Below are 18,637 nucleotides of genomic sequence, written 5' to 3' on the forward strand. Positions count from 1 at the left end.
GGCATGATCTCAGCTCACTGCGACCTCCACCTCCTGGGTTCAAGCGATTCTTCTGCCTCAGCCACCAGAGTAGCTGGGACTACAGTCGCACGCCACCACACCCGGCTAATTTTTGTATTTTTAGTAGAGACAGGGTTTCACCATATTGGCCAGGCTGGTCTTGAACTCCTGACCTCGTGATCTGCCCATCTTGGCCTCCCAAAGTCCCAAAGTGCTGAAATTACAGGCGTGAGCCACGCTTGACCACCATGTTCTTTTTTTTTTTTTTTTTTTTTTTTTTTTTTTGAGACAGAGTTTCACTCTTGTTACCCAGGCTGGAGTGCAATGGTGTGATCTCAGCTCACCGCAACCTCCGCAGCTGGGATTACAGGCACGCGCCACCACGCCCAGCTAATTTTTGTACTTTTAGTAGAGACGGGGTTTCACCATGTTGACCAGGATGGTCTCGATCTCTTGACCTCATGATCCACCTGCCTCGGCCTCCCAAAGTGCTGGGATTACAGGCTTGAGCCACCGCGCCCGGCTGACCACCATGTTCTTATGTGTTTTTTTCTTTCATAGAACTTTTTACCCTTTGGACTTACTTGTTTGGTGTGTGTTCATTGTCCATTGCTCTTGCCAAACTATAAATTCTATGAAGGAAGAAATCTTGTTTGTCTTGTTTTCTGCTGTAACCCCAGCATTGGGCACAGGCTGGGTACTCAACACTTGCTTGTCAAAGCAATATACAGTTTTGAGTTGCCATCTTCCAGAGCATTGATGGGTGACATTAGCATGATGTCACTGTGTGGAGTTGTCACTGAATAACAGCTACATGTTGAGGGGTGCCTGTGACTTGTGAGGGTGTCTCCTGGTACTTGGGCCATATGGTATTTACCTGTGATATTATTGCCTTGGTGTCAGGGGACAATTTCAGAGGTCAATGATGGAGGAAGTTGTGCTGGGCCTATTTTGTCTCTGAAACTGGGTTTTCTGGGGTTCTTCTTTTGTAATGGTAGACTACTGTCTTCGGTTAATCCTTCCTTGAAGATAATGACTATGTTAGGCAATATATTATATATTAAAATATCCTCTTAAAAACGCTGAAGTTCCTGCCGGGCATGGGGGCTCACACCTGTAATCCCAGCACTTTGAGAGGCCAAGGCAGGCGGATCACTTGAGGCCAGGAGTTCAAGACCAGCCTGGCCAGCATGATGAAATCCTGTCTCTAAAAAATCATAAAAAACAAAACAAGGCCGGGCGCGGTGGCTCTAGCCTGTAATCCCAGCACTTTGGGAGGCCGAGGCGGGTGGATCACGAGGTCGAGAGATCGAGACCATCCTGGTCAACATGGTGAAACCCCGTCTCTACTAAAAATACAAAAAACTAGCTGGGCATGGTGGCGCGTGCCTGTAATCCCAGCTACTTAGGAGGCTGAGGCAGGAGAATTGCCTGAGCCCAGGAGGCGGAGGTTGCGGTGAGCCGAGATCGCGCCATTGCACTCCAGCCTGGGTAACAAGAGCGAAACTCCGTCTCAAAAAAAAAAAAAAAAACAAAAAACAAAAAAAAAAACAAACAACAACAACAACAACAAAAAACAAAACAAAACACTGAAGTTCTGCCAGGTGCAGTGGCTCATGTCTGTAATCCCTGCACTTTGGGAAGCCAAGGTAGATGCATCTCTTGAGCCCAGGAGTTCAAGACAAGCTTGGGAAACATGATGAAAACCTGTCTCTACTAAAAATACAAAAATTAGTCAGGCATGGTGGCACACATTTGCAGTCCCAACTACAAGTTTGGGACGATCACTTGAACCTGGGGAGGTCAAGTCTGTGGTAAGCAGTGATCACGCCACTGCACTCCAGCCTGGGCTAGAGTGAGACCCTATATCAAACAAATAAATAAACTGAAGTGCTTGAAAGTATGAGGAAGGCCGGGCGCCGTGGCTCAAGCCTGTAATCCCAGCACTTTGGGAGGCCGAGGCGGGTGGATCACGAGGTCAAGAGATCAAGACCATCCTGGTCAACATGGTGAAACCCCGTCTCTACTAAAAATACAAAAAATTAGCTGGGCATGGTGGCGCGTGCCTGTAATCCCAGCTACTCAGGAGGCTGAGGCAGGAGAATTGCCTGAACCCAAGAGGTGGAGGTTGCGGTGAGCCGAGATTGTGCCATTGCACTCCAGCCTGGGTAACAAGAGCAAAACTCCATCTCAAAAAAAAAAAAAAAAAATAGTATGAGGAATGCTCATGCCAATTAGGGAGAAAAAGCTGGTAACCAGATGGTTAACAGGATTAAAATATTGGCACACCAAGGCCACATATGACATGAGGGTATTTACCAATATTAAACCTGTGAAATTCGGTTTGTCAACCACACAGAGCAAGAAGAACACAAGTGAAAATCCAGGGCCTCCCAAGGTGGTGAGCCATATACCAGATATCCTCACAGCAGGCTGAGCCCCAAGGGGTGTTGCCCTCAAGTCTAAAGTGAAATGAATCCACTTGGCAACCCACACCATTGGCCCCATGGAACTACGGAAAAGGCTGCCTTCATACTGAGCAGAACAGTTAAAGGAGCAGAAAAGAGGATTTCTTTTTTAAAGCTCTCCTTAGGAAGTTGTGATTATTAATGAGTGTTTTTGTACCCCAGGAAATAGAGCATGATATAACAGATCAAGAAAGCTCAGGCTGGGCAAAGTGGCTCACGCCTGTAATCCCTGTACTTTGGCAGGTCGAGGTGGGCAGATCACGAGGTCAGGAGATTGAAACTGTCCTGGCCAACATGGTGAAACCTCGTCTCTACTAAAATACAAAAATTAGCTGGGCATGGTGGCATGTGCCTATAATTCTAACTACTCGGGAGGCTGAGACAGGAGAGTCACTTGAACTCGGGAGGTAGAGGTTGTGGTGAGCCAAGATTACACCACTGCACTCCAGCCTGGGTGACAGAGAGACTTAGTCTCAAAAAAAAAAAAATAAAATAAAGCACCAAAACCAAACCAAAACAAAAACCTCTCTTGAGAAAGGCACACGTCTCTTCAACTTCAGGAAACCACCAAGTAAACCAAGATCATGCCACTGCACTCCAGCCTGGGCCACAGAGCGAGACTGCGAGACTCCATCTCAAAAAAAAAAAAAAAAAAATCAAGATGAATGCAGATTTCAGGTACTGTAATTCACAGACATGAATTCTTTTTAAAAATTCTGCACACAAAATTTAGAACTTAAAACATCACTATTGGGAGCAGAAAACTATTTAATGGCAGATGTGAAAAGGAACCAAACAGAACTTCTAGAAATCTATTACTACTGCTCCCATGAAGAGTCAGTCAGTGAGTCCTGACACATGGCCAGCATCAGGAGAAGGTGTTGGGAAACTATTTGGTTTGGCGCCTTCTTCCTGGGTGCTCTCTTTTGTTAAGCCCTTTCTCACATGGATAAATAAATCTCTGCCCTCAAGAACAGCATGCTAAGGATAAGCAGCTGCGAACATGGAGACACCTGGTGACCTTTTTAATTTTAGGTAACTCTGAGTTCCTCAGGCCAGATCCTGTTTGTTTACCTTTGCCCAGCGAGCACTTACAGAGAGTAGAGTACTGAGCACTGCCTGTGTGCCAGGGATTGTTTCCTGAGTGCTTTTTTTTTTTTTTTGAGATGAGTCTTGCTCTGTTTCCCAGGATGGAGTGCAGTGTGGCATGATCTTGGCTCACTACAACCTCCCCCTCCCAGGTTCCAAGCCATTCTCCTGCCTCAGCCTCCCAAGTAACTGGGATTACAGGCCCCCATCACCAAGCCTGGCTAATTTTTGTATTTTTAGTAGAGATGAGGTTTTACCATGTTGGCCAGGGTGGTCTTGAACTCCTGACCTTAGGTGATCTGCCCACCTGGGTCTCCCAAAGTGCTGGGATTACCGGCATGAGTCACCACAGCCTGCCCTAATCTCCTCTCCTTATAAGAACACCAGTTGTATTGGACCTCATTTAACATTAATTTGCTCTTTTTAATTTTTTATTTATTTTATTATTATTTTTTTTAAATTTGAGATGGAGTCTCACTCTGCCACCCAGGCTGGAGTGCAGTGGCATGATCTCAGCTCACTGCATCCTCCACCTCCCAAGATCAAGCGATTCTCCTGTCTCAGCCTCCAGAGTAGCTGGGACCACAGGTGATTGCCACCATGCCCAGCTAATTTTTGTATTTTTAGTAGAGACAGTGTTTCACCCTGTTGGCCAGGCTGGTCTCGAACTCCTAACCTTAGGTGATCCACCTCTGTGCCTGGCCTCTTTTTTTTTTTTTTTTTTTTTTTTTTAGCAGAGTCTTGCTCTGTCATCCAGGCTGGAGTGCAGTGGTGTGCCCGCCTCCTGGGTTCAAGTGATTCTCCAGCCTCAGCCTCCCGAGTAGCTGGGATTACAGGCGCCCACCACCATGTCCGGCTAATTTTTGTATTTTTAGTAGAGATGGGGTTTCACCATGTTGGCCAGAGTGGTCTCGAACTCTCAACCTCAGGTAATCTGCCCACCTTGGCCTCCCAAAGTGCTGGGATTCCGGGCATGAACCACCGTGCCCAACCCCTTAATCAGCTCTTAAAAGACCCTATCTCCGAAGACAGTTACATTCTGAGGTACTAGGGGCTAGGACATCAACATACGAATTTAGTGGGGGAGACACAATTCAATCCATGACAACCGCATCCTTTACTGCTTCCTACCAACATTAACCAACCCAACAAGACGTCAGGAGCCAGCATTGCCTTGTGTGTTGGCATGTTCCGCTTGCAGCTGGGAGTCTGACTGAAGCATGAGATTTTCCCCTCCCCATAGAGAAGTTAACTTTTCCGGGGTGGCTCGAACACTCACTGGGGAGGGGGACATTAGACAGTTCCCACTCTCCCTCTTCCCTGCTTGACCCTTTGCCTGGAATTACTACATTACCCCCAGGAGTCTCTAAGCTGTGATTGGATTCTGTTTGGTGCCAACTAGGTAGCCCCAAGGGAATGGGACATGGGACTGATAAATGTTTGGTAGATGAAGAGGTGGCAGTAAGGAGTGGGAAGTTCGTAGCAGAGGGAGCCTGGCTGGGGAGCCTGCTGGAGGTGGGCTCTACCTCCCTGAAACTCATTCATAGTTGTTCTGTAGGCCAAGCCTTCGTGTGTGTGTGTGTGTGTGTGTGTGTGTCTGTGTGTGTGTGTGTCTGTGTGTGTTGTTGTTGTTGTTTTGAGATGAAGTCTTGCTCTGTAGCCCAGAGCTCAGCTGCAAGTAGCTGGGACTACATTAAGGCTACAGGCATATGTAGTCCATATCTCAGCTCACTGCAACCTCTGCCTCCTGGGTTCAAGCGATTCTCCTGCCTCAGCCTCCTGAGTAGCTGGAATTATAGGCATGCACCAACAAGCCTAATTTTTGTATTTTTAGTAGAGATGGGTTTCACGGCTTCACCATGTTGGCCAGGCTGGTCTCGAACTCCTGACCTCAGGTTATCCACTCACATTGGCCTCCCAAGGTGCTGGGATTACAGACTTCAGCCACCGCGCCTGGAGGCTCCTGTTGCTCCAGGCGTTTCAGCAGCAGAGAACAGCATGTGTAAAGGCCGCAGAGCACATGAAAGTCTGCTCAAGTGCATATGCACGTGGTGGTATGGAAATAAATGGAAAGCTGCCAAGGCTTGTGTTGGTGAATCTTTTACTGTCCAGCACCTCTCATCACCCTCAGAATAAAACCTCCACCCTCCTATGGTCCAATCCCTCTGTGCATCCTCATCTCCCTCTACCCATACATCACTTAGGACCCTCGGCTGCCCCTTTGTGGTTCTAGGTTTCCTTTCATTTCGGCCTCAGGGCCTTTGCACTTGTTGATCTCTCTGCCTTTGTGTTCTCTTTCCACATTGCTAACTCCAGCTCTTTTCTTAGGTCCACCTCCTCAGACAGGCTCCCCCTGACCACTCTGTCTAAAGTAGCTTCCCCTCATTCCAGAAAAAAAATGTATTTAACATCATAGAAACTTTCTCTCCTTCTCTCTCTTTTTTCCTTGTTTACAACCCATCTCACCTAGCTAGACTGAGACTCCATGAAGGCAAGGATTTTTGTCTTTTGGTTCATGCCTACATCCCCAGCATCTAGAACGGTGTCTAGCACACAGTAGGTGCTCAACAAATATTTTGAAAGTAATCAAATATATGTGAATGTATTCATTTCTTATTTGAGTAATGAAACAAAATCAGGTCAGGCATGGTGGCTCATGCCTGTAATGTCGGTACTCTGGTAGCCCGAGGCAGGCAGATTGCTTGAGCTCAGGAGTTCGAGACTGGCCTGGCCAATATGGTGAAATCCTGTCTCTACTAAAAATACAAAGATTAGCTAGGTGTGCTGGTGGGCGCGAAAATCTCTTGAACCTGGGAGGCGGAGGTTGCAGTGAGCAGAGATGGGCCATTGCACGCCAGCCTGGTGACACAGCATGACTGTGTCTCAAAGAACAACAAATAGTAAATAAATCAATACATAAAACAAAAACAAAGACTAGGTATGCTTTGCAGGCTTTGGTGATGTAAACAAACCAACAGAGAATGGTTACATTGAGAAACCTGCAGGGGAGAGAGGAGAATCTGATGCCATTGGATCCGTGAGCATGTGAGAGACAGGGAGGAAGGAACCCAGGCTATACTCTGCCAGCGAGGCAATGCAAGGGGGCACTTACAGCTTGGGGTGTGCCCTGGGTCTTCAAGATTCCCAGGAAGGGAGGTAGGGTGTGGAGTCTTGGAGAAGAGAGGATTTTCTCTTTTTTCTCTCCTTTTTGTGGAGAATGGGGTCTCACTATGTTGCCTCGGCTGGTCTTGAACTCCTAGGCTCAAGCGGTCCTCCACCCTCTGCCTCCCTAAATGCTGAGATGAAGGCTTGAGCCACTGCCCCTGGCAGAGTGGGCTTTCTGTGGGGAACATTTGCTTGGGGCTCACTGTGCAGAGGGGGATGGGAAGGGAAACGGAGGTAACGGGGTGGCAGTTGTATGCACAGGAGTGGTGTTCAGGGAAGTACAGGGAGTTCCCTGGTAGAAATGGGCCTTGAGGGCGTGAATAGGCAGAGAGTCTGTGAGGCTGTTCTGTGAAAGGGCCATATGCAAAAAGTGGTGCCCAAATGCCAAGGAAGCCAAAAAACCAAGGAATGAGGCAGACAAATTCAGTTTGTCAGTGAAGGGTGTTTCAATGCGGGACCTTACAGACAGAGGCATGGGCTTGGGCAGCAGCAAGACATGGAGATCCCTGCATCTGTTACTCCCAGACTCAGGGCTCATATTCCACAGGAAAAGAGTTTTAAGTGCTCTGTGCAAGACAATTAAAGGAACCTTTCAGAGCAGGCAAGAATGCTGTATATGTCATAGCTTATAATTTGTGCAATAACATCAGGTTGACTAGGGACAGTAAATAAAGTAAGAATCGGCCGGGCGCGGTGGCTCAAGCCTGTAATCCCAGCACTTTGGGAGGCCGAGGCGGGTGGATCATGAGGTCAAGAGATCAAGACCATCCTGGTCAACATGGTGAAACCCCGTCTCTACTAAAAATACAAAAAATTAGCTGGGCGTGGTGGCGCGTGCCTGTAATCCCAGCTACTCAGGAGGCTGAGGCAGGAGAATTGCCTGAACCCAGGAGGCGGAGGTTGCGGTGAGCCGAGATCGTGCCATTGCACTCCAGCCTGGGTAACAAGAGCGAAACTCCATCTCTAAATAAATAAATAAATAAATAAAGTAGGAATCAGGAGCCATTCATAGGACTGGGGCTAATCAGAAGTCAACATGGGGGGTTAGCATCCAAGATGGAGTCACTTTTGTCTCCACAGAAACAGCCTGTCAGGAACAGTGGCTAGCAAGATTCTCCAAGGGGAGAGAAACTTCAAAAAAACAGTTTTAAAAAAATTGGCCAGGCATGGTGGCTCATGCCTGTAATCCCACACTTTGGGAGGCTAAGGTGGGTGGATCACCTGAGATTGGAAGTTCAAGACCAGCCTGGCCAACATGGTAAAACCCCGTCTCTACTAAAAATACAAAAATTAGCCGGGCATGGTGGTACATGCCTGTAATCCCAGCTACTCAGGAGGCTGAGGCAGAAGAATCACTTGAATTCAGGAGGTGGAGGTTGCAGTGAGCCGAGATCTCATCATTGCACTCCAGCTTGGGAGACAAGAGCAAGACTTTGTCTCAAAAAAAAAAATTGTAGTTCAGAGGTCTCAAGCTCCTGGGCTCATGCAGTCCTCCTGCCCTGGCCTCCCAGAGTGCTAGGATTAGGGCCATGGGCCACCATGCCCAGTTGTGAACAAATATATATATATTTTTGACACGGAGTCTCATTCTGTTGCCAGGCTGGAGTGCAATGATGAAATCTCGGAGTAGCTGGGATTTCAGGCACACGCCACCATGCCCAGTTAATTTTTATATTTTTAGTAGAGACAGGGTTTCACCGTGTTAGCCAGGATGGTCTTGATCTCCTGACCTTGTGATCTGTCGGCCTGCCAAAGTGCTGGAATTATAGGCGTGAGCCACTGTGCACAGACAAACAAATAATTTTTAATTATAGGAGTTATATAGTGAATACAAGAAAATAAAAATTGTGATTTTAAAAATTTATTTAGCTGAGGCTAAAATAGGTAAAATCAATGCATGTTTTTTTTAAAAATTAAAAAAAAAATTTTTTTCTGGGGGCTTTCCAACAAAAACCAGAAAGCTTGCTAGACAAAATCTAAAACAGCTATGACACTAGTGAATGCATTTAGAGTCCAATCTATGTTGGTCCCGTTGTATGAGGATATTTCCATAATCATGGGAGAGATCCATGATTGATGGTGACAAAGATTCTTTGCTTGGTCTAACTGCCTGGTCAGACTTTGGAATCTTCTGCTAGGCTCACCTGTGTACTTCCTTGTAAAATCTAGTTTCTGGAAAGAATGCTTTTTTTTTTTTTTGAGACGGAGTTTCACTCTTGTTACCCAGGCTGGAGTGCAATGGCGCGATCTCGGCTCACCGCAACCTCCGCCTCCTGGGTTCAGGCAATTCTCCTGCCTTAGCCTCCTGAGTAGCTGGGATTACAGGCACGCGCCACCATGCCCAGCTAATTTTTTGTATTTTTAGTAGAGATGGGGTTTCACCGTGTTGACCAGGATGGTCTCGATCTCTTGACCTGGTGATCCACCCGCCTTGGCCTCCCAAAGTGCTGGGATTACAAGCTTGAGCCACCGCGCCCGGCTGGAAAGAATGCTTTAAGTCAGTGTAGCAAGAACCCCCATCCTTGATATCTAATCATCCTAGATACCTGACCAGGTTCCACATCTGTCACCATCTCCCAGGTGATGTTGATTGCCCTGGCCTGTCTTCAGCAAGAATCCTGTTAGGTCACTTTAGCCAGAATCTCCTTACCTCTGATGTTTCCTCTTGGTAATTTTCTATCCACTGACCCCTCCCACTCCCACCCCCACCTCCTATCCACAACCTCCTATGATGTTCCTCGGCTTTACATTTCCACTTGCCTATGCTGTATTCAGAGTTGAGCCCAGTCTCTCTCCCCCACTGCAAGACCCCTTTGTAGTGGTCACCTGAACCTCTCGCAATAGTCCTGAATAAAGGCTTCCTTATTGTGTCTGTGTTTTAGCAAGGATCACTGAACAATTTTTTCTTTTACCTTTTTTTTTTTTTTTTTTGAGACAGGGTCTCATTCTGTCACCCAGGCTGGCATGATGTAGTGACATGATCACGGTCACTACAGTTTTGACCTCCCAGGCTCAGGAAATCCTCTCACCTCAGCATCCCTAGTAGCTAGGACTACAGGCTAATATTTTCTTTTTTATTTTATTTAGAGATGGGGTTTCACCATGTTGGCCAGGATGGTCTTGATCTCTTGACCTAGTGATCCACGCGCCTCGGCCTCCCAAAGTGCTGGGATTACAGGTGTGAGCCACTGAGCCCAGCATTTTTTTTCTTTAACAATGGTCCCTTCCTCCATTTTTCCCTCCCCTCTATGCACTCCCTAAACTCTTGCTTGTTGCCCAAGGATTCTTTGAAACCACTATCACACATTATGATTATGATTATTGAGAAAAGTTTAACTCTGTTGCCTAGGCTTGGGTGCAGTGGTGAGATCATAGCCCACTGCGGCCTCCACTTTCCAGGCTCAAGCAATCCTTCTGCCTCAGCCTCCTGAGGAGCTAGTACTTGAAGTGCAAACCACCATGCCTAGCTATATATATATATATATATATATATATATATATATTTTTGAGATGGAGTTTCGCTCTTGTTACCCAGGCTGGAGTGCAATGGCGCGATCTCGGCTCACCGCAACCTCCGCCTCCTGGGTTCAGGCAATTCTCCTGCCTCAGCCTCCTGAGTAGCTGGGATTACAGGCACGCGCCACCATGCCCAGCTAATTTTTTGTATTTTTAGTAGAGACGGGGTTTCACCATGTTGACCAGGATGGTCTCAATCTCTTGACCTCGTGATCCACCCACCTCAGCCTCTCAAAGTGCTGGGATTACAGGCTTGAGCCACCGCGCCCGGCTATATATATATTTTTGTTGTTGTTGTTGTTGTAGAGACGGGATCTCACTATGTTGCCCAGGCAGGTCTCAAACTCCTGGATCAAGTGGTCCTCCAGTCTCAGCCTCCCAAAGTGCTGAGATTACAGGTGTCAACCAACGTGGCCGGCATACACATTGTAATTAATGAAATAACCTTTAAGATTTAATGTCTGTCTTTTTTCCCACCTCTAACTCCATGGGAAAGGACCACCGTGTCTCTAGAGCTATTACAGGGCTTGGTGCATAGAAGGCCCTCAATAAGCAGTTGATGGAGCATGAATGAAGATGAGAGGGGTCTGTGTGTGGGAGGAGACCCAGTGAGGAGCACCTCTCATTCTGTGCCAACTGGACAGGGTCCTTCAGAGGCTGGCCTAAGAGTGGCTGAGGTGGGTGTGGGGAGGGTTATATGACAGAAATGGGGTCCCGACAAGCAGGGATGGAGGGTGAAGAGATGGAGTTACTTAAGAGATAATGGGATCCCCAGCACGGAGACTCAAGCCTATAATCCTAGTGCTTTGGGAGGCCGAGATGTGAGGATTGCCGGAGGCCAGAAGTTCGACACCAGCCTGGGCAACATAATGAGATCCTGATCTCTACAAAACCATTTAAAAATTATCAGGAGATGGCAGTGTACGCCTGCAGTCCCTGCTACTCCGGAGGCTGAGGCGGGAGGATGGCCTGAGCCCAGGAGATCATGGTTATGATCGCCCACTGGGCTCCGGCCTAGGAGTCATGCGAGGAGAGAGACAGGTGGCTCTGTCAGGAGAGACAGGCAGAGTTGAGGGGGGTGTCAAGGGCGAGAAATCGCTAACGGGGGGTGGGGGATGGGAATCTGTGTTGCACAGTTGGGGGATCCCTGTGACAGCTGGGTGGTCTGGGTGAGATGGGATGGGGTTCATGGTTTGTTGCAGAGTCGGAGCATACTGTGCTCAGTGGAAATGGGGTCCGTGCTGCAGACCCGGGGGACTCACGTGCAGTGAGAATGGGGGGTTCTGTGTCAGAGTTGGAGGGTTCTGTGTCAGAGTTGGAGGGTCTGCTCCAGTGAGATGGGGATATGGGTTCACATAATAGGGACGGGAAATTTCGCGCGTGCGGCGGATATAAGGTCGGTGTAGACTCGGACGTTCAAGTGGGGCGGGGTCCACACTCGATGGTCCGGTAACTGGGTTATCGAGTGTAGCCGGGGCAGCCCAGGGATGCGGGGGTCCGCGAGCCGAGCTGGGTTTCCAGTACTGGGGCTCAGCGGCGGCTCCTGGGCGCCCCCTGGCGGCCCCGACTCTGCCGCCGCGGCTCCCACAATGCTCGCGTAGTCGGGTTTCGGCTCCCGCAGCGGCGACGGCGGCGGCTCCAAGATGGCGCAGGCGATCTTTGAAGCCCTGGAGGGTGAGCGACGGCGGAGCCGGGGGAGGCGGCTGTTCCGCGTTGGGCCCCCTCCCGCCGCGCCCGGCCCTGGGCGCGCGGCTGCCGCGGGGCGGAGGGCGCCGGGGCCGGAACAGCCGCGGGAGGGGCGTGGGCGGGAACAGCGTGGGAGCCGAGGCCCGGCGGGGGGGGCTCCGGGGCCGGAACAGCCGGGGAGAGCCGGGCCGGCGGGGAGGGGGCTCGAGCCCGGAACAGCGCCAGCCTGGGCGGCCTAGGGCGGGCGTGGGAGGGGCTCCCTCTAGGGAACCGCGCGGTAGGCGGCGGCGGGACGGTCTGGAACTGCTGCGGCCCGGGAGGCTGCTCGGCGGCGCGCTGGGCCGGGGACGGGGGTGGGGGGTGCGGCCGCAACTGCTGGCCGGAGGGCCTCGGGGGCCTGACCACGAAGAACTTCTGCGGATCGGACTGTATGCCTCTTGCTGGAACGTAGTCTCAAAATCAGACCACAGCAGCAGGGGGCCACCTGTGTGCACAGCCTGGTCGCAGAGCTAGGGACCCAAGCCAGCAAACACCCAGCGCCTGCAGTGGTGGTGCAGTTTTACAAATTCAGCCGACCCAAGCCAGCGAACGCTGGGTGCCCATGGACTGTCCCGTGCTCTGCAAGAACCTGGGATGGGGGTGGTGCTCAGGCTCAGAACTGTGGGCTTTGGAGAATGCAAACACTGAGCACCTCCATGTGAGCACCTGCTGGGCATCGGGGAGGAAGAGCAGCCTTAGCGACTCAGGGCCGTGGCACAGAATAGACACTGTGGGAAATACAGACTCTTGGAGGAGTGGGATGAGATGGGTATATAGATAGAGTACAGACTCGAAGTGCTAGACTGGCGGGATGAAGCCGAAGCTTTGAGTCCTGCAGCTTCCTAGGAAAACTCAGCCACTCTTACACTTTTTTAGTGTTTGAGACGGCATCTCACTCTGTCACCCAGGCTGGAGTGCAATGTCTCGGTCTCGGCCCACTGCAACCTCCACCTCCCAGGTTTGAGCGATTCTAGTGCCTCAGTCTTCCGAGCAGCTGGGACTATAGGCGTGCGCAGCCACACCCAACTAATTTTTTTGTATTTTTAGTAGAGATGGGGTTTCACCATGTTGGCCAGTTTGGTCTTGAACTCCTGACCTCAAGTGATCTGCCCACCTCAGCCTCCCAAAGTTTTGGGATTACAGGCGTGAGCCACTGCTCCGGGACTCCCTTCACTTCTTGAAGGATCACAGTTTGCACCAGGAAATGGGAGAGGGGCGGGTAGGCCTACGTCCGTCTAGAGGTGTTCGAATTCAGAATACTCACTGACACTGCATAGTCTCTGCCCTTCAGTCTGGTGGAGGAGAGAAATTATCGAATTAAGGAAAAGGTCATATAGAAGAAGATGACGTCAGCTGGCGTTCCTACTGTGAATAACATAAGCAGGGGCTGGTGGATCTGGAAGGCCAGGATCAGCGGTGATTCCCTCCCAGAGGCCAGTAGAATGGGGCGAGGCTTACTTTTTTCTTTAGGCTGTTTGGACTTCCTCATTGTTTGAATTTTTACTGCAAGAATGTGTTTGTGTATTGAGTAATGAAGACAGTTAAAGAGAAATCAGTTCCTAGGACAGTGGGATGCTTCTTGGGTGAAGAACGGGCAGCAGGGGCCGGGTGCAGTGGCTCCCGCCTGTAATCCAAGCACTTGGGGAGGTTGAGGCGGGTGGACCCAAGGTCAGCAGTTTGAGACTAGCCTGGCCAACATGGTGAAACCCATCTCTACTAAAAAGACAAGCATTAGGGGGGTGTGGCGGTGCATGTCTGGAGTCCCAGCTACTTGGGAGGCTGAGGCAGGAGAATCACTTGAATCCGGGAGGTCGAGGTTGCAGTGAGCCAAGATTGTGCCACTCTGCTCCAGCCAGGTGACAGAGGGAGACTTCATCTGAAAAAAAAAAAAAAAAAAAAAAAAGGTGGGGGGGGCGGGGGCAGCAGGACTGTGGAGATCTAGGAGGGCATGAGAATGGCCCAGGCAGTGGGCACTGCATTTTCAAAGCCCTGGGGAGAGAGGTCTCCTAGGATTCACAGAAGATCGGTGTGGGTGAGTTGCTAGAGACGGGGTTTGATGGAGGAGCTGAGCTTTATCTTGGGATCAGTGTGTAGCTAAGAAAAGGTTTTCAGCAGGGGAGCAGCACAATGTGATGTATGTTTTATGAAGTTCACCCTGGCTGCTCTGGAACAGACTGGAGGGGGCCAGAGTGGCAGTTGGGGGTCGAGGTGGAGGCTGCTGAGGCTGTACAGCAGAGAACAGGGCTGGGGAACAACGGTGGGGCTGGAAAGAAACTTTATTTGACATGTCTTAGCAAGGCAGAATGGGCTAGACTTACTGAAGAACCAGAAATGGGCAGTAGGGAGGGGGAGCAGTGGGTTAGGGGAAGACCCAAGTGATGCCTCAAGGGCTGTGGATGGGTAGACAGTGGTACCCTGGTCCTGGTGCCCTGTTCTCCTTGATGAGGATTCCTGGAAGAACAAACTTCAGGATGGAGGATGATGTTTAATTAGACTTCAGTTTTACACAGGCTGCCTTTTTTTTTTTTTTTTGGTGAGACAGAGTCTCACTCTATTGCTCAGGCTAAAGTGCAGTGGTGCAGTCTTGGCTCACTGCAGCCTCCACTGAACCTTCTTGGGTTCAAGTAATGCTTGTGCCTCGGCCTCCAGAGTAGCTGAGACTATAGCCTCATGCCACCATGCCTGGCTAATTTTTGTATTTTTAGGAGAGACAAGGTTTCATCATGTTGGCCAGGCTGGTCTTGAACTCCTGACCTCAAGTGGTCCACCCATCTCGACCTCCCAAAGTGCTGGGATTACAGGTGTAAGCCATCGCGCCTGGCACAGGCTGCCTTTTTAATTTAATTTAACTTAATTTTTTTTTTTTTTTTTTTTGGTGACAGTCTTGCTCTGTCACCCAAGCTGGACTGCAGTGATGCGATCTTGGCGCACTGCAGCCTCTGCCTCCCAAGTTCAAGCAATTCTCCTGCCTCAATCTCTTGAGTGACTGGGATTACAGGTGCTCACCATCACACCCAAATAATTTTGTATTTTTAGTGGAGACAAGGTTTTACCATGTTGGCCAGGCTGGTCTTGAACTCTTGACCTCAAGTGATCTGCCTGCCTCAGCCTCCAAAGTGATGGGATTATAGGCATGAACCACTGTGTCTAGCCTGTCTTTTTTATTTTCATTTGTAGAGACAGGATCTCACTCTGTTACCAAACCTGGAGTGCAGTAGTGCATTCATAGCTCACTGCAGCCTCAAACTTCTGGGCTCAGGTGATCCTCCCACCTCAACCTCCCAGGTAGCTATAGGTGCATAATACCACACCCAATCAATTTAAAAATTTTCTAGAGATGAGGTCTTGCTGTGTTGTCCAGGTTGGTCTTGAACTTCTAGCATCAAGCAATCCTCTCACCTTGGCTTCCCAAAGTGTTAGGATTGTAGGCATAAGGCACTGTACCCACTGTTTAAATTTTTTATTTTTATATTTATTTATTTATTTATTTTTAAAGACGAGGTTTCACCATGTTGGTCAGGCTGGTCTTGAACTCCGGATCTGCCTGCCTTGGCCTCCAAAGTGCTTGGATTACAGGCGTGAGCCACTAAATTTTTTATTTTGAAATCACTTTTTCTGTAGATTCACATGCAGTTGTGAGAAATAATATAGGGAGATCCCACGTGTCCTTTGCCCCATTTCCCCCAGTGTAACATTTTGCGAAACTATGGTATATCACCACTGGTCAACATACAGGCCAGTGGCATCACTCTAAGGGGTTGCCCTTTTATAGCCACACCGTAAATGTTCCCCTCCTCCCACCATCCTTGATGCTTGGGAACCACTCATCTGTCTCCATTTCTAAAATTTTGTGAGTTCAAGAATGCTATGTAAATGAAATACTAAAGTACAGAACATTGAGACGGGTTTTTTTCACCCATCATAATTCCCTAGTGATTCATCCAAGTTGTTGTGTATAGCAATATTTTGTTCCTTTTTATTGCTAAGTAGTATTCCATAGTATGGATATTCCCCCATTTAACCATTCATTGAAGAACGTCTAAACTGTTTTCAGTTTTTATATTTATAATAATAATAATAATGATAATTTTTTTGAGACAGTCTCGCTGTGTAGCCCAGGCTGGAGTGCAGTGGCATGATTTCAGCTCACTGCAACCTCTACTTCCCAGGTGCCGGTTCAAGCAATTCTCCTGCCTCAGCGTCCCGAGTAACTGGGATTATAAGAGTGCACCACTATACCCAGCTGATTTTTGTATTTTTTTTTTTTTCTTTTTTTTGAGACGGAGTTTCACTCTTGTTACCCAGGCTGGAGTGCAATGGCGCGATCTTGGCTCACCGCAACCTCCGCCTCCTGGGTTCAGGCAATTCTCCTGCCTCAGCCTCCTGAGTAGCTGGGATTATAGGAACACGCCACCATGCCCAGCTAATTTTTTATATTCTTAGTAGAGATGGGGTTTCACTGTGTTGACCAGGATGGTCTCGATCTCTCGACCTCGTGATCCACCCGCCTCGGCCTCCCAAAGTGCAGGGATTACAGGCATGAGCCACCGCGTCCAGCTTTGATTTTTGTATTTTTAATAGAGATGGGGTTTCACCATGTTGGCCAGGCTGGTCTTGAACTCCTGACTTCGTGATCTGCCTGCCACTGCCTCCCAAAGTGCTGGGATTATAGGCATGAGCCACTGTGCCCGAACTGTTTTTTTTGAGACAGAGGCTCCCTCTATCGCCAGGCTGGAGTGCAGTGGCACAATCCCGGCTCACTGCAACTTGTTTTCCAGTTTCAAGCGATTCCCTGGCTTAGCCTCTCGAGTAGTTGGGACTATGGGCACGCACCACCACGCCTGGCTAATTTTTTTTGTATTTTTAGTAGAGACAGAGTTTCACCATGTTGGCCAAAATGGTCTCTATCTCTTGACCTTGTGATCTGCCTGCCTCGCTCTCCCAAAGTGCTGGAATTACAGGAGTGAGCCACCACGCCCGGCCTTTTATTATTTTTTTTTTTTTGAGGCAGGGTCTCAATGTCTCAAAAAAGAAAAAAATAATAATAAAAACTAGAAACAGTTTAGTTGTTCTTCTGAACCATTTCCTATACTCTGTGTCTCCTCTACTATCTTCTGGTCCTCTTCCCCAACTCTAGTGGGGCTTAAGCCCCCCACCATTCTGAAACTGCATCTGCAAAAATTGTAACAGTGAGAAAATCATGACAGAAAAAGACACCTGACCTCACCAGCCCTCACCTTGCCTTTAACCTCCAAACTGCCTTTAGTTGTCCCTGGGCTTGGACTAACCTAACTTTGGGAGAAATTTAATTTACAGTTTAAATGATAATAGCCTTTCCCCAAAAGTAAACCACCTTCGTAAAGCTATTGAAAGACCACCAGCTTTTCACCTAGGCAATATGGGGAGATCCCATCTCAAAAGGTTCACTGTTGCCCAGGCTGCAGTGCAATGGCATGATCTGGCTCACTGCAACCTCCACTTCGCAGGTTCAAGCAATTCTCCTGCTTCAGCCTCCCGAGTATCTGGGACTAGAGGTGCGCACCACCACACCTGGCTAATTTTTTGTATTTTTAGTAGGGATGGGGTTTCACCATCCTGCTTAGGGTAAGTTTTTTACTATTATACATAAAAGTGCTATGAACATTTATATACAGATTTGCATACAAATGCTAAAACGCTGACAATTTTGTGTAAAATGGTGGGAGATTCACTGAAGCTTGTTTAGGGGAGCTTGAACCCCAGGCTTGAAACTCCAGATATTGGAAGGAAGTAGGCTGGGGTGATTGAGACTGCCCAGGGACAGCATGAGAGGCAGAGGAGAGAGAGTCCAGACAAAGGAAGAAAAGACAAAATGTTTCCTCGTAATGGAAACACTTGGGAGTAGCCAGGCAAAGAGAGTAAAGGAGGCATAGAAAGGTAGAGAAGACCCAGGGAGGCTGTGCCCTGGAGCCAAGAACAGTGTGTTTCAGGGAGCGGCAGATGCTGCCAGATGGTCTTTGGTGATGATGGGGAAAGCGTTTTGGTGGAACTTTAACCACACAATGGATTTATTTTGCCTGCTGCCCAGATACAGCCAGTGTATCCATACAGGGGAATTGCAATAGAGAAAAAATTAAATTCACACAGAGGTGGCTGAATAGGAGACTGGAATTTTGTTATTACTCAAATCAGCCTCCTACAAAATTTAGAGGCTAGGCTTTTTCAAGGATAGGTTGTGGGTCAGGGACATGGGCTGCTGATTGATTAGGGGTACAATTATAGGGATGTGGAAAATAGTCCTCCTACATGCCGTGTCTGCTTCTGGTTGCAGAGCCTGCTTCCACCCATTGGCAAGTCCGGGTGGAGCCATTGGTTGTCAGGAAAGCAAAAATATGAAGATATCTCAAAAGGCCAATTTTGGGTTCTATAATAATGATGTTGGGACCAGATGTGGTGGCTCATGACTATGATCTCAGCACTTTGGGAGGCTGAGGTGGGCAAATCACCTGAGGTTGGGAGTTTGAGACCAGACTGACTAACATGAAGAAACCCCCTTTCTACTAAAAATACAAAATTAGCCAGGCGTGGTGGCGCATGTCTGTAATCCCAGCTACTGGGGAGGCTGAGGCTGCAGAATCACTTGAACCTGTGAGGCAGAGGTTGCCATGAGCCAAGATTGTGCCATTGCACTCCAG

The 18,637-nt window shown here is 48.8% G+C and overlaps 1 protein-coding gene and 1 non-coding gene across 5 annotated transcripts in view; one reads left to right on the forward strand and one right to left on the reverse strand.

The window, feature by feature from the left end:
• Positions 1-8,656: 8,656 nt before the first annotated feature.
• Positions 8,657-8,718, reverse strand: LOC120367986 (U7 small nuclear RNA). The gene has a single exon (XR_005582218.1). It is a non-coding gene; the product is annotated as a U7 small nuclear RNA (small nuclear RNA).
• Positions 8,719-11,818: 3,100 nt separating this feature from the next.
• Positions 11,819-18,637, forward strand: part of ZNF341 (zinc finger protein 341) — a 58,699-nt gene continuing 51,880 nt past the window's right edge. For 3 of the 4 annotated variants that reach the window (XM_039479232.2, XM_074406412.1, XM_039479233.2), the window contains exon 1: positions 11,832-11,912. In XM_039479232.2, coding sequence (XP_039335166.1) covers positions 11,882-11,912 — 31 coding nt within the window. In that variant the 5' untranslated portion in view covers positions 11,832-11,881. Of the gene's footprint in view, positions 11,913-18,637 lie in introns of all 4 variants that reach the window. The other variant, XM_039479234.2, reaches the window with a different exon arrangement.

This window comes from Saimiri boliviensis, chromosome 9 (genome assembly GCF_048565385.1).
Source record: "Saimiri boliviensis isolate mSaiBol1 chromosome 9, mSaiBol1.pri, whole genome shotgun sequence".
Taxonomy (NCBI): Eukaryota; Metazoa; Chordata; class Mammalia; order Primates; family Cebidae; genus Saimiri; species Saimiri boliviensis.